At 38.0% G+C, this 16,565-nt stretch overlaps 1 protein-coding gene across 3 annotated transcripts in view; it reads right to left on the bottom strand.

Annotated features, from left to right (window-relative positions):
• The window catches only part of LOC131052376 (protein phosphatase 2C and cyclic nucleotide-binding/kinase domain-containing protein), a 119,704-nt gene that overhangs the window by 92,238 nt on the left and 10,901 nt on the right, over positions 1-16,565 (bottom strand). For 2 of the 3 annotated variants that reach the window (XM_057987025.2, XM_059210045.1), the window contains 2 exons: positions 510-641; positions 165-395 (listed from right to left, as the gene is read on the bottom strand). In XM_057987025.2, coding sequence (XP_057843008.2) covers positions 165-395; positions 510-641 — 363 coding nt within the window. Of the gene's footprint in view, positions 1-164; positions 396-509; positions 642-16,565 lie in introns of those variants that run through there. The other variant, XM_057987028.2, reaches the window with a different exon arrangement.

Below are 16,565 nucleotides of genomic sequence, written 5' to 3'. Positions count from 1 at the left end.
TAAGAAATTTAAATGCCTCGAGCATAAGGAGAAAAGGCAAGAAAGCATTGATCGCAATGTAGGCGAAAACATCATTAAGTTGAGAGATGGTTAAACAAATCCATAAAGTATCACATAGAAGCATCTGTTTATAATTCAAATAGAAACTAGGAAAGATCATTTACTATTTCCTCCTGGGTCTTTTTATATGGTAGCATTGGAGGAACCCAAACAGGATGCTCCAAAGATGTCTCAATGGTCCTGAGGCGTGCTCGTGATAAATCATGTCGAGCTGGTCGAGAAGTTCTCACACTGTCCCCAGTAGACAAGGGAGATTCATCACCTTGTTCTACTGCTGAAGGTTGATAAACTAGCTTTGAGCTTGTGACTAATACTGGACTACTTCTTGTACCTGACTGATAACAAAAAAGCATTTTATTGAAAAAAAAATATTGAACTTGAGGATTTGAAAAAACTATAATTAATTTACAAAAAAAAGTTGACAAGTCAAAGTGAACAATATATCCTACATCTTGCAACCCATTAATCCGTACAACAATAATTGTAATATCATCGGTACGGGTTTCATACTGCAACCATAACCGGTACGACTCAGCAACAATTGCAGCACAAGCATCCCGAGGGTCTTTAAATTTGACGATCTGCACCACAGAAATCCTAGTAAGACAATTTATTGAAAATGATCAGAGCAAGACACATAAGTTACAAAAACCACTTCAAAATTGAATAACTCAATGCTCTCCTCCCAGGGAGGTTTTGGTTTGCTACATCTTGGAAAGGGCAATGTCCAGAAGCAAAACAGAGAGAAACCAGGATTGAGGCTTTCAATTTTCTGACATTGTAATATCCAACTAACTTATGGTACCTATCTTCATGCAATTTTGTGAGGTACAACGATACGTTCAAACCTAAACTAGGTAATGCAAGTTAATGTAATAAGAGATTTGCTCTTCATGATACCTTCATGTCACTTGACTGCATTGACATTATCAATTGCATGATGTTTAGGATCACATGCTGATGATCTAGCATAATTAAACATGGGGCAGGCCCAATCCTTTCTCCATTTCATTAGTACCATCAGTTATGATCCCATAATGTGGACCTATGCTCTAATTTGTGTATCAGCAATAGTGTGTCAAAGTACCAAATCATGCCATGCAAGAAAAGATTATTTGGAGAGCTACAACAAGGTGCACATTCCTAGCCAACATATTGTTACAGGCTAAATTTAGAAGCCTTGCGATATCTTGCACAATAAGACAGAAATTGCATCAAAATACAAACAAAGACTTCAACGGTATTTATTGTATTTAGATCTCACATTAACTTTCATGTCCATTTTTCAGATTCACCAAAAGCAATCAATGTATGTGTTCTGCCTTGCTAGCCTTTTTTGTGGGCAAACATTCTCCTGCCTCATATTTTAGTTTTTCCTGTACAAAATTCATGATTAATTGACTTAAAAGTATTGCAACAAAAAGAGCCCTAAGATTTCCAAATCCTGAACAATTTGATTTAAAGTTTTCTCAAAGAATTGGATTTTTGCACAAACTTAATTGACATTTGTACAAATATATAAGAACTGAAACAACTGAATCTAGATTCCCGACAGCAGTATCAAAACACAAAAAAAATGCTATGTAAACTGCAATTTGGGCAAATTTGAATAAAACTTTTGTAAGAGTGTAATGTCCCCTACTTGATCTATTTCAATATACTAAAATTGATTGATATTCTTCAATTAGTTATTAACAAGTTCTTATTTATTTTCCTCATTAGATGATTAATTTCATTATTTATAGTTTTTAATATAGATATCAGACCCTGCTACTACTTCAGTTTTAAGGGAGAAGGGTCTATGCATGTTACCAAAGCACTTAGAGACCAAATACAATAGGTTCCTTCAAATTTAAAGATCCAAGCCCTTACCTATCTTGGGTCTATACCCTCAAGGCTTATGGGTCGCTGATCCCCACCCTATCTTGGGACTTAACCTATTGCTTGGATTTAGACTGCCCCTCTTTGGAACATCTCATTCCCATCTTCTCAAATACTGACAGTAATAACATGATTTAGACTATAAGTATACTAATTTCTTATGTATTATGAATATATGTGAAATTAAGTATGTCTGTCATACATATTGTAGTCCATATTAATATTACTATTAATTCTGCATAAGAACATTATCAAGTTTCATATATTAAGCATACATACTTAGCTCATCCCCATGCATACCACCACGAACAAAGATGTTACTGCCTGTAACTTAATAATAGTTTTGATCTTATCAATCCATGGTGATGTGATTGGATGCTTTGATTCCTTTCTTTTATATCTCTCAATGCAAGGGAGAGGTCACACCTCTTCATTATGCATGCCCTTTGGCAAGAGACACACCCTTCCACCAATAGCACCTTTTGAAAGAGTGCAACTCTTCATTATTTCCGCCCTTTGAAAGGGACACAACCTTTCATAATCAGATCTGCACTTCTCATTTTTCAAATTCTCCCCCCCTCAAATGAGTTTCTCTTCTCCCTTTTATATCTCACGTTTGAGGGAGTCCCAACTTATCATTTCATGCCTTTTGACCTTTCATTAACTTTAATCAAATTTAAATTATATTTAATTATATTATTTTTTATTTTAATTTTAATTTTAATATTTATTCTTTTGAATTTTAATTTTATTATTATTTATTATTAAATTATATTTCAAAGTAGGGACATTACAAAGAGAAACCAGGGCATATTTTTAAGGATTTTATTTCCAATGGAACACTCCTTTGCCATTCTTAATATGAAAAGATATCAGAGGATATTAAACTTATTTCTCAGAAAAATTTAAGCCTACTTTCTTGACAGTCTCATGGCAATTTTTCTTGGGTAAAGTACATTTTAAAAAAGTAATTATGCATAAAAGGAATGTTTCTCCAACCTTCTGATACGGGGGATGCATGCACGTGGTTTTAGGATGGCAAATAAAATTCTCAAATTTTGGGGACAGCAGGGATGGATCTTAAAATAACCTAAATAAACTAAAAGCAGCTGAAATTTTAAAAAGTACATACAACATGCTGAATTTGCAATGACAAATCCACCCCTTTTAGTATATTCAGCTTTATTTTCCTTAAAAAGACGCCTTTTATTTTAATGTGTTAATTGGAGAACATTGTACATTCCTGTAAGCAGGGGTGTCCCTTCCAAGCCTCTGAGTACCTGGGACATCTAGGGGGCATTGGGGACATCTAGTAGACTCTAGAGACATGTCCACGCAGACCACTGACCTGAACCAGAGTGTTTTTGTGAAGGGCCTGTGCAAGTAATTTGTAGAAGCCTTAGTACATAGCTAAATGCAATGACCATACAGCAAAGTTCTTTTGGTATGTTCTTCAGTTTTTTCTGGCATATCCTCTTTGCTTTTGAAAAATATAGTTCTTTTCCTAAAAAAAATCATATTTTTCAGCTTCATGATTAAAATTTCATAGTTTGCTCAATATTGGACCACAAAGATTGGTAAAGGCAAGTCATTGTGTGTGAAGTACAGTGAACTCCTCACTTGTAAAAGCTTTCAAAGGTTTTAACCCTTCTTTCACCTCTTCATCATCATAAGGAGGCAAACTACCAAGGTTTGTTGCATACCATTTGGGATTCAGAGCCAGTGATTGCCATATGAAGGAGAGTTTTCTTAGTCTTTCACTTCAATGCATCACAATTGGCTTAATATGTCGCTCATATAATCCCAATTTATAATCCCTATCACAAATTACTTTCTTCATCTAAACAAGCATGCTATTAGATGTCTCATAAATCTCTCTTTGACTATGAGATTCCATATAATCCCAACTTAGGATCAGAATGGACATAATATGTTGCTCATATAACCCCAACTTATAATCCCTGTTACAAATTACTTGCTTCATCTACCCAAGCATGCAATCAGATGTCTCATAAATTTTTATTTAACTAAGAGATTCCATATCATGCTGTTGCTCATATAATCCCAACTTATTATCCCTACTACAAATTACTTGCTTCATCTACCCAAGCATGCAATCAGATGCCTCATAAATTTTTCTTTAACTAAGAGATCCCATATCAACAGCATATTTAATGACATCTACAATAGGTAAGATGAAAGGGAAAACATAAATTAAAAACAATAAAATCAGCAATTTTCTACATTGCAACAGACCACCAATCCTCATCAAGAATCTTTGCTTGATAGTTTTTCCTTCAGTAATGTTTGCAGTGGGCCATCTATTCCACTAAAAATTAACCCTCATCAATTGTAGAGCCCCTAGCACCTCAAGAATCCAACCAAAAAAAAAAAAAAAAAGCATACCTAATCTCCATGAATTCGAGGAATTCCTTCTTCAAAAAAGTTTTGAAGGGAGCATGTGAGGTGTGTTAGTTGCAAATGAACATCTATATATCTCTAGTTCTTGCCACTTGCTACACACAATCTATCTTCCCTATGTCCTTCAATGCGTTGTATAATGCATTAATAGGCCAATGGGATCAAATAGATATGCTTATAAGCACCCTACACCATTATGCCAGCTAATTTGTGCACATGTGCCAAACAAGGACCACTTGTACAACATTTGAGGCTCCGACCTCTTCAATGGCCTCTCTCAAAATATGAAACTAGAAGTCTACATATTTCTGCTTCCTTGAACAATCAATAGCTTTAAGAAAATAAAAATCAACTGCACATGTGACTCTAATGTCAATGAGTAGCCAATATCTAATATTTGGTCCACCCATCCATGAAAATAGAGCAGCCCATCCTAATTGAAGTCTTCTTACGTTCTCCATTACTAACTCACCTTAGAATATTCTTTCTCAAAGAGAGTAGTGCATAATTTATTCTTAATGAGGAACCAATGGAAGCTACATCTTTGAACATTTGTTTAAAGTAAGAAGAATGTGCTAAATGAAATGGGGTGGCATAAAAAAAATCGGCAATGCAATACTACCACATCCCATGCTTGCATATTAAACATATTTGCAACTAACCCCTCCTTTTCACTAAACTAGTCTCTCTTTCATCTTGTAAAAAATATCACCACTACCACTAACTACTACGAAGAGTACAAGCATAGTTGATTGTGCATATTTTGCTAGCATTGGCACAACCTTAGACTTTGCTTCCAACTCCATATGCCAATTATTAACCTCTACTTTCTCATCCTCTTTTATATACAGACACACCTTAACCCCATGTCTTGTAAAGCCCAAAATATGAGAAGATACCTTGGTGTAGCTCCCTCTCAAAACTGCCTTGCAAATATGACACAACCACATTCTACTACCCCTCGCTTTTCCTTTCTGTCTTTGTCTAGGGTTGTCACAAAGTGGAAAAGAGAATTTTTTGAAATTGAAAAGGCCCTTTACATAAGCTTTCAATATAGCAGAAGGGCACTCAAATAGGTTTTTGCAGTTGTTCTCCTTCAATCATTGATCTCCCACACCTTGATCAAACCCCAACAACGACTAAAACTGTTACATTTCTTTCTTCCATTTCATGTTCATTACTCTCACTTCTATCACTCACATTTTGTGAAATAATAATTCAACTGCAAACTAAAAATAGGGGGAAAAAAAATCATACATTTCTTCTATAAAACTTTGAAAAATAAAAAATAAAAAACAAATGGAAGAATCACTTACCTAATCTACTTCTATTGCTATCTCACTACTCACTGCTCACTAATACTGATTTCCTCAATTGGACCTTCAAACCTTGCTCAAAATGAAATTGTTTTCCTCCAACTTGGCTACAAATTTTTTTAGCATATAAAAATGAATTAGAATGAATGAGGGAAGGTTTTTTTGGTCCATTTAGGGCTAAGTTGGTGTGGGAGCCCACCAATAAAAAATTTAATATTTATTTTGGAACTTTTTTTTAAATTTGACCAATTTGTCCTGTAAATGCTCACCCCCTAAACAAACGAGTAATATATAAGAAATTCATAGTTGCCTCAACGACATTCAACCATTGCCACATTCTAAGAATGTTTCTAGGACAAATAGGCTTTTTTTGCAAAATTTTGGCATAGCTAGCAGACATTTCCAAGGCATCCATGCATCCCCAACATGTCCCCAATACAAGAACGACAAAAAAGAATCTTGAGGATGCATCACTAGACGACATAGAATAAAACCTATTAAGTGCGTAATATACTTACCATGGCCCAAAAACCAAAATTTTATTGTGGCTCATAATTTGAAATTTTCCAAATTTGTGTATGGAGTGGGTTGGCTACCTATGACAGGGAACTGTTGGAGGGTTTCAATGGGTGAGATGCCCTTGATTCAGTGATTAAAGTGATCCATGACTATAGGAGGTCGTAGATTTGACTTATTCCTAACTGATTCATTTTGTTTCAAAATTTTCCAAGTACAACAAGAACGAATAGTCTCAATCTTAGAGAGTGTGACTGTCTAAAGGGCACTACCAACTTTACAACTTGCAAGTGCAGATTTTACAAGTGTGAAAAATTCTTGCAAAATGCTACTAAAGAGCAAAATTAATGCCACACATTACGGATATAGACACAGCGGTCAGTTACCATATTAATCATTGAGCTTCAAGATAAGATTGTGGCTATCGGATGAAAGTGGTGGGAGGTGATTTGGTTCCCATAGAAACAAATAGGTTCTCTCCGTCTTGGGATCTATTTGTTTAGGGTGTCTATGTTGCTCATAAGAAGCTTCCCAATTTTGAGAAGTTTTGAGATGATTTCATCCAAGAGTAGACCAAACTAAAGAATGTTTTGACCAAAGCAAACAAGAGTCAAACCCTAGCCCTTATTTGAAATAAGAGGAAAGGTACAAAAGGACGACCTAATAAGGGTCAAAAGGCGAAGGAGGATTCCAATTATTCTCGAGGAAAGAAACACTTGAGACATCAAATATTTCAAATGCCATAAGGAGGGTGTAATGTCCCCACTTTGAAATAGAATTTAATGGTAAATATTAATAATGAAATTAAAATTTAAAAGAATAAAAATAAAAAATAAAATGAAATTATAAAAAAATATAATTAAATAAAATTAAAATTTTAATTAAGTTAATGAATTGACAAAAGGCATGAAATGATAAGTTGTGACTCTCCCAAATATTAGTTATAAAAGGGAGAAGAGAGCCTCACTTGAGAGGGGATAGTTTGGGGGGAATCAAAAGTGCAGAACTAAATTAAATAAGAAGTGCAGATCTGATTTTGAATGGTTATGTCCCTTTCAAAGGGCAGAAATAATGAAGAGTGAAAGAGTGCTAATGGTGAAAGTAATAGAATATTAAAATAATGTTAATTTTAGTATTAATGCTCAATAATGTATATTCTATTTTGGTTAGATCGTCTTCGATCTTCTCAGCAGTTTCTTATTAGAAACTTGCTATTCTTGTAAATATTCTTGTATTATTTATGAGCGTCTTGCTCATTCTGTTAATTGAATCAATTCTTTGAAATCCATTGCGTGTCTCGCATTGTTTTATGGTATCAGAGCTATAAGAGAAATTTTTTCGAAAATTTTTTAATCCTAATTTCCAATTAGTGGAAATTTTCGAAATTATTTTCTGGAAAAAAAAATTCATCAAAGTTTTTTTTCTCTTAGCTTCTGGGGTGGATCGTCGGTTTTTCTTCTTCCCTCGACCTGTGTTTCCGACCTGCAGGGTGGTCGCGTGTTGTCGCGTGTTGTCGCGACCTGTGTTCTAGACCTGCATGGTCGTCGTGTTGTCGCGACCTGTGTGCGACGTCGCGGACTCACTTCGGCGTCGCCTTCACCGCCCCCGTGACCTGCAACAGCCTTCGGCGTTGTGCGCAGGCTTCGGCGTTGCCACCTGCAACTCGCCTCCTCTGCAACGATCCGCGGCGTCGCGACTTCAAACTCCGGCGTCGCCTCCACCAGCGTCGTCATCTACAACTCCCTCCAGCGTCACCCTCTGCAAACGCGTGACCTGCATCTTCACGACCTGCATCTTCGGCGGCGGTTTTTTTGTGAAAACCATGGTGCCCAAGACCTTCTGCATTTTTCGATTCGGGTGTTAACCTTCAGTTTTTATCGAAATTCAATTTTTCTTGCAGATTCGTGGTGGGTTTTTCAAACCCTAATCTGGGTGGTTGTCCGTTTTTCTGGGTGCCTCGATTTTCGTGCCCGCAGATCCAGATTCTGACTGTAGATTTCTTCTGGGTTTTTCGCACGCATTTCTGGGTGGTCTTTGGTTTTTTCTGGGTCAGCTGGAAATTTTTTTTGGGAAACGTGCAAATGGCTTCTCACCAATCTGATGTTAGAAGGCAGTCAACGCTTTAATGGTCACAATTACAACATCTGGAAACAGCGTATGTTGACCATTTTTGAATATAGGCGTCTTGACCAGCTTGTGTTGGGAAAAGAGCTCAGTCCTGGTACACCTGGTGCAGATCAAGATAAGTTTGATGAACGCAATTGGGAGGCAGTTATGCTTCTCAAACTCTCAGTGACTGATGATCAGTTACCGCAAATTCCTTCCGGCAAGACAGCTTCTGACATCTGGAAGCATCTGAAGGAATTGCATGAGACATCCGACAAGAGCCGAGCATTCTTTCTAAAGAATCAGCTGTTCTCCATTATGATGGACGAACGTATGTCCTTACAGGAACACCTCACGAGGATTAAGGACATTCGAGATCAGCTCGAAACTATTGGTCGGACTATGGAGGAAGAAGACATGGTAGTAATCACTCTGAAAAGTCTTCCGAAATCGTATGAACACTTCATTGAGACCCTCAATATTACTTCCACTAATGTTGATCTGAAGTTTTCAGAATTGTGCACCAAACTTCTACAGCAGGATCGCTGGAAACAACAGTTTGGTAGTGGTACTACATCAGCCTCCTTGGAAAATGCCTTCACAGCTCAATCCTTTCAAAAGGATAAAGGCAAATTTCAGTCCTCTCAGTCTTCTCAGCAGAAAGGCTCTTCTCAGACACAGGATGGAGCTAAGAAGAAGAATGTGCAGTGCAATTACTGTCACAAGTACGGCCATATGAAGAAAGATTGCCGTCAGAGGCTCGCTTCTGTACAAAAGAAGCAGGGAGGGTCACACCAGAAGGCGCATGTTGCTGAACATTCCGAGCAGAAGGAGTCTGCCTTTTATGCCTTTATGGCTAAGAGGTCTTCAGATCATGCCAGGTCTTCTGCTTGGTACATCGACTCTGGTGCATCACGTCACTTTTCTCATCGGCGTGACTGGTTTACAGACTTCTCACCTTTCAGTGATTCCGTTGTATTTGGCGGAGGTGAGGAGTATACAGTTGTTGGCAAAGGCACTGTTCAGATACAGTCTGGTGGCAGGACTCTCCTTTTTCTGAATGTGTACTATGTTCCTGGAATGGAACTTAATCTGCTCTCTGTCAGCCAGATTATGAGGAATTCTCCTCAACTAGATGTGGTGTTCAGTGCTCACAAGTGCTCCATCATTGATCGAGAGACTCGTCTTACTGTTGCTGTTGGTCTAGAGTATCATGGCCTATATAGGCTTCTTGACACTGGTGATTCTCTTGAAGTGGCTCTGGCAGCTCGTGTTTCTCCTCTCAGCACTTTGTGGCATCAAAGATATGGACATCTCAACATTCAGTATCTCTCTCAGCTATCTCGGGAGGGACTTGTTTCAGGGTTACCTGATATTCAGACTCAGCATCTTGGAGTATGTGGCGCCTGTCTAAGGTACTTCAATTACTTCATGCTAATATTTGTGGTCCTATGAATACATCTTCTGTTACTGGTTGCAAATACTTTTTGCTTATTGTAGATGATTTTAGTAGAAAGATGTGGGTGTACTTTCTTAAACATAAATCAGATGTATTTAGTATCTTTCAGAAGTTCAAGTCCTTTGTTGAAAAAGAGTCTGGACATAGTATCATTACTCTTAGGACAGATAACGGGGGGGAATTTTGTTTTTCTGCATTCTCCAACTTCTGTGATACCCATGGCATCAAACGCCAATTGACTACACCCTACACTCCTCAGCAAAACAGTGTTGTCGAGCGTCGCAATCGTACGGTTGTTGAGATGGCTCGCTCTATGTTACAACACAGGAGTGTTCCGAATAAGTATTGGGCTGAAGCAGTGTTTACTGCTGTCTACCTACTTAACCGTTCTCCTACTCAGGCTGTTAAGGGGAAGACTCCAGAAGAGGTCTGGTCTGGTCGAAAGCCAAAGATCAGCCACCTGAAGGTTTTTGGCTTTGTTGCCTATGTTTGGATTCCAGATGCTAAGCGCTCCAAGTTGGATTCCAAAAGTCAGAAACTCATGATGACAGGATACAGTGATCACCATAAGGCCAGACTGATAGATATAGACACTGAACCTCTTATCTTCAGTCGTGATGTTGTATTTGATGAAGACAGGGGATTCTTTCAATCCCCTTCTTCTGAGCAGAGTTCTAAGGATCAGCCTCACAGTGTTCTTATTCCATTAGGTTCGCCTGATGGGAGGGATGATGCAGAATCTATTTTCGATGATGCACTACCTGAGTTCCCTCCGGAGAACAATCCTCCTCCTGCTCCTGATCCTGAGCCTCTTCCAGCTCCTCCAGATGTTCGCACTTCTACTCTCCGGCCTAAATGGTGGGCCAAGACCATTGGTGATCTCAAGGATAATGAGCTCATTGAGGGTAGAACCTCCCGTAATAAGAGCAAACAACAGCATACAGTCAATTTTGCTCTCATGGCTAACATACACAGTGTTTTTGAGCCTCAGACATACTCAAAGGCTAAAGGTATACCTGAGTGGGAACAGGCTATGGAAGCTGAGTTCCAGAGTCTTTAGAAGAATCACACTTGGGCCCTTTCTGATCTTCCTTCAGGGAAGAAGCCCATTAGCTGCAAATGGGTGTACAAAGTAAAATACAAAGCTGATGGAACCCTAGACAAGTATAAGGCTCGTCTTGTTGCTCGTGGGTTCTCACAGAAAGAAGGCATTGACTACGAGGAGACTTTTGCTCCTACAGCCAAAATGAGTACCATACGGCTCGTTCTTGCCTTGGCAGCCCAGTTCAGTTGGAAAGTCCATCAGATGGACGTCAAGAGTGCTTTTTTGAATGGTGACTTACAGGAAGAAGTCTACATGACGCAACCCCCAGGCTTCAAGGTTGCTGGTCAAGAACAGAAGGTCTGTAGACTAGTCAAAGCACTCTATGGTCTGAAACAAGCTCCTCGAGCTTGGTACATGAAAATTGATAAGTACCTGACAGATCATGGTTTTCAGCGGAGTCCATCTGATGCAAACTTGTATATCAAGCATTCTAGTAATGATATTCTGTTTGTAGTTGTCTATGTGGATGACTTAATCATTACTAGCAGTTCAGCACATTTGATCACTGAGATCAAACAGGATTTGTGTCGCACCTTTGATATGACAGATTTGGGACTTCTACATTACTGCTTGGGAGTTGAAGTCTGGCAGACTGAGCACAGTATCTTTCTCTCTCAGTCCAAGTATGCCAGAAGTCTTGTGGACAGGTTCAGAATGCAGGATTGCAAACCTGCCTCTACTCCTATGGAACCCAGGCTCAAACTTTCAGCTCAGTCATCCTCACCAGTTGTGGATGAATCCTTGTTCAGGCAACTAGTGGGCAGCCTCATTTACCTTACTGCCACTAGACCTAACATCAGTTTTGCAGTGAGCTACATTTCACGCTTCATGACAGCTCCCAAGGCTGATCATTGGATAGCAGCGAAGCGTGTGCTGCGTTATGTGAGTGGCACTCCTGATTATGGACTTCTGTACACTCAGAGTTCTGATCTTATACTCAGTGGTTACACAGATTCTGACTGGGCAGGTTCGGTTGATGACCGTAAGTCTACAGCAGGGTATGTGTTTAGTTTGGGATCTGGTGCTAACACATGGACTAGTAAGAAGCAGCAGGCAGTGGCTCTCTCCTCGACAGAAGTAGAGTATCGGGGAGCAGTTAAGGCATCTTGTGAGGCGGTTTGGCTTCGATGAATGCTTGCGGATATGCATGTCTCCCAGGCAGGCCCTACTCCCTTGTTCTGTGATAATCAGGGAGTGCTCAAACTCGCCAAGAATCCAATCTTCCATGAAAGAACCAAGCATGTGGAAACGCATTGTCACTATATTCGACAGCTGGTTGAAGACGGATCCATCCAGTTGCTGTATGTTCCTACCTCGGAGCAGCCAGCAGACATCTTCACCAAGCCCCTTGGTCCTGATAAATTTGTAAAATTCAAGGGGTCTATAGGTGTAGTTAATAGATTGAGCATTAAGGGAGGGTAATAGAATATTAAAATAATGTTAATTTTAGTATTAATGCTCAATAATGTATATTCTATTTTGGTTAGATCGTCTTCGATCTTCTCAGCAGTTTCTTATTAGAAACTTGCTATTCTTGTAAATATTCTTGTATTATTTATGAGCGTCTTGCTCATTCTGTTAATTGAATCAATTCTTTGAAATCCATTGCGTGTCTCGCATTGTTTTAGAAAGTGTGTGTCTCTTGCCAAAGGGCATACATGATGAAGAGGTGTGACCTCTCCCCCACATTGAGAGGTATAAAGGAAAGGAATCAAAGCATCCAGTAACATCACCATCGATTAGTTCAGATCAGAACTGTTATTTTGTTACAGGCAGTAACATTTATTCTTGGAGGTATGCATAGGAATGCGCTTAATATGTATGTTTAATACGAAACCTTATTATGTTCATACTGTCATATCCCTCCCCCAATATTCTGGTTAGAGGAGTTTTGAATATATTCATGTTTTATTATGACCAACCGATAATGATTGCAATTAAGGGTATCGTTGCCTTACGGAAGAACAATCAGATCGAAGAATGATTAGTTAAATTAGTGATAGGATCCTTAAACAAAAAACCAATAATGATTGACAATTTGACAATAGAGGAGATTATTAAGGCTGCCAGCAGGGATAGGAAACAGAAGCAAGCAGTGACAGGTACGTATTTGGTACTTTCTGATCTAATATTACAATATGATAAAACAAGATCTTCCATATCATAATCATCTTTGTATATCAATGAATCTGAACTGCTGAATGTAATGTTAATTAAATCAATGGCAATAATAACATAAAAATGAAGAAGCAATTTAAAGACAATTTCACATAATATCACTGTTTTAACACAATATATATTTACATCTCTGTCAATGAACCCAGGGATGAATGAGGCAATCAAATTCAGTTTGCACAATTTGTTATCATGTTGTAAGGGAATAATGGTAGATAATGATTAATACAAATTAATACTAACAGGAAGCATTAATGACAACATAGTGTAATGGGATTTGTGACAACTGTGATTATCATAATAGAATTAAATAATGAATATAATTGGAATAACATAAATGGCTCATTACATATGAGGGACCCTCTCTCACGTACGCCACTCCATAGTGGATGCCTAACCCCTCCCATATGGAGCCAAGGGGGATGTAGCATCTGCTCTTGGGCTTAAGAGAGGAAGTGGTTGAGATAAGGGGGAACGGCGATAGGACACCTCACTGGGCACGCCACTCCATGATGGATGCTTAACACCTGCCACATGGAGCCAAGAGGGATGTAGCATCTGCTCTTGGACCTAGGGTGGAGGGTTTATTGGACACCCTATCCAACCAACCTACCCTAGTGCACTAAGATATTGGATAATAAAGAATGGCAATTAACCTACAATCTGATTTTATCTAACAAATATAATACTAACGGTAATTAATACATTAAAAAATTTATATCACTCAATCTAATTCATTAGCATATGTTTGTTTATAAGTATAACTTCATATATGTTCTCTAATTTTGTGTTGCAGGAAAACGGTATACAAAGGTCCTCCCATAAACTTAATTACCTATTTTAGATTTGGGCAAATTTAGATTAATTCAAAGTCTAACTAATTAGGAACATTACAGAGGGTCACTATGCTTCTCAATGTCTTGAAAAGATGATGAATGACAAGTGACAATAAAAGCAACTTGTAGGGAGTGCAATAGCTTCAAGAATGGATGAGCTTTCATCCATGGTGTTGTGTCAATGAACTAACACCATTTGTGATGTAGGGGACTATGTGGGATAGTGGAGCATCAAGACACATAGCCTTCATTAAGAAGGCTTTCAATAGAATCCATGAATAGAAGACTCTAAATGTGGAGATTAGTAATGATGCCACTTATAAGGACAAAATTTGTTTCCTTCTGCATGCCTTCGGGTAATGTTTTTGAGCTTCGTGATGTCTCATTTATTCCAAGCCTAATTAAGAACTTGCTTTGAATGTTAGCCATGATCGATCTTAGGTGTGTTGTGGGGTTTGACAATCAGCAAGGCCCTTCACAAATAGTAGGGGGCTAGCCCTTCCCCTACAATTAATTTGGTTGGGGGTAGAGGGAGGTAGATTAGTTGTAGGGGCCCGGTACAACCACATCGTTATTAAAGATCACAACCACAATCATAGTCAAGGTTTGGCTAGAGGCATGCAAGTAGGTGGTCTTTACAAGTTGCTTGGTGATCCAATCAAACATGGATCCCTTGAGCATGACAATTAACAATTATACAAGCTTTGGCATAAGAGACTTGGTCACCTACACTATAGAACTTTACCTCTAAAAGGCCATGGTGCAAAGATTGTTAGACTTTGTAATAACCCTTATTAAATATTTAAATCGGAATTAAAGAACTCCTTAATATTTTATTTCAGATTTGCAAAATGAAGTAAACACACCAAACTGAAATATTATTGAAATAGAGTGTTCTAGAATGTCTTACGACAGCAAATAAACAGCAACATATGTTGTTATTATCAACCATACAAACCAAAAATTACTTCAATAATGTTGACTCCCAAAGTTGCAAGAAATACCTACAAACTATTACAAAAATCTGCAACTAAAGAACATGAAATGCAAATGCAACCCCTAAGTGAGTTTTCTCCTAGAGAACCCGTGGACCCACTACCCTTGAGTCTCTAATCTCCCTAGTTTATTAGTCCTCGAGATCAATTCTTCATTGGTTTAGCAAACTCTGAAGAAAACAACATAAGCTTGTTAGCAAAATGTGTGTGTGTGTGTGTGAGAGAGAGAGAGAGAGAGAATAAATAAATGTTGCCAACTTGAACCAACTAAATAGAAACTTGTTCAAATTCAAACTTGAGCACCCAAATCCAATGCTTAAGAGGGAAAGATGATCAAAATTCAAATTAGGAACATCCACTTGCCATTTGTCAACCGCAATCCAACATTCTATTCCATACTACCAATTTCATCTCTTAAATTGACAACTTCCATTTTCACCTTGTAGGATAAAGTTGCTAATTCGGAACTCGCACCATCTTTTGGATTTAGAAACATTTCAAATAACATTTATTAATTGCCATTAATTCTAATTTAATTAATCACTATTTAGAATTTGACTTTCCACGTTTATCTGCAGGTCCTAAATTACTATTTATAGATAATCAGACTTAGTATAAATAGTAAAAGCTGAAAATAGAAAGGGGACATGACAAATCCTCCCTTCCCAAAATTGCTCGCTCTCAAGCAATTGTAAACATGATGCTCCAAAGCCTTGATGCCAAAATAATCAATCATGGCAAACCGGACAATAATCATGTTCTTATGAGAAGCTACATCTTCCTTCCGAGCATTTCAAAGAAACCTTGAGAGGTGCACCAATATTGAATGACTTTGTTGTGACTTCCTTTAATGCATAACCAACTTTTCCATTCTATCATTTTCCATTTTCCTTCTTTTGGAAACTTATCTCTCCTAGCTCAGCCTCCCAAACCACATAGTTACACAAATATTGAGAAACCTGTACCAAAAACTCCTTGTATGTTTGATGATGTTGTAGATCTGAGCCTTGCTACTATTAAGACTATTATTACAGCCATTGCATCTACTGTTGAAATTTACAACACAAAATTTGCAACATAAGCCTGCAAGATCAAACAGCAAACTAGAACACCTTCCACAAACGAGAGTAGCAAGAAAAATATGCCATATTCCTCAAAAGCAAAGATTACAATGCAGAATCTTGCTACTGTTAAGACTATTATTACAGCCATTGCATCTACTGTTGAAATTTACAACACCAAAGTTTGCAACATAAACTTGCAAGATCAAACAGCAAACTAGAACACCTTCCACAAACGAGAGTAGCAAGAAAAATATGACATTTTCCTCAAAAGCAAAGATTACAAAATGAAGATTACAATGCATAAAGGCATGCTTTATAGAAAGCAAAAGGATGCCCTAAGCTAAATTTAAGAAAACAAAAGTGAAAGCATGAGGGACTTAAAAAAAGCGCAATTCTAGCTAAACTAAAGGCACAACTAAGCAAAAAAGCATAACCAAAGTTAAAAATGCTCTAACCCCCCTTAAGTGAAACTTAGGGAGAAGAGAAAAACCTCTAAATGCAAGAATGCAAAAATGGGTCCCAGCAACAAAAGGCCTAACAAGGTACCCATGTACAGACCAATGCAATGCAATGCAATCTCTCACAAATGGAGAAAAGAAGAAAAACCCAGTGGGAGAAAATTGGTCTCCAA

This window comes from Cryptomeria japonica, chromosome 8, assembly GCF_030272615.1.
Source record: "Cryptomeria japonica chromosome 8, Sugi_1.0, whole genome shotgun sequence".
Taxonomy (NCBI): domain Eukaryota; kingdom Viridiplantae; phylum Streptophyta; class Pinopsida; order Cupressales; family Cupressaceae; genus Cryptomeria; species Cryptomeria japonica.
This window is presented reverse-complemented; position numbering and strand designations above follow the sequence as displayed.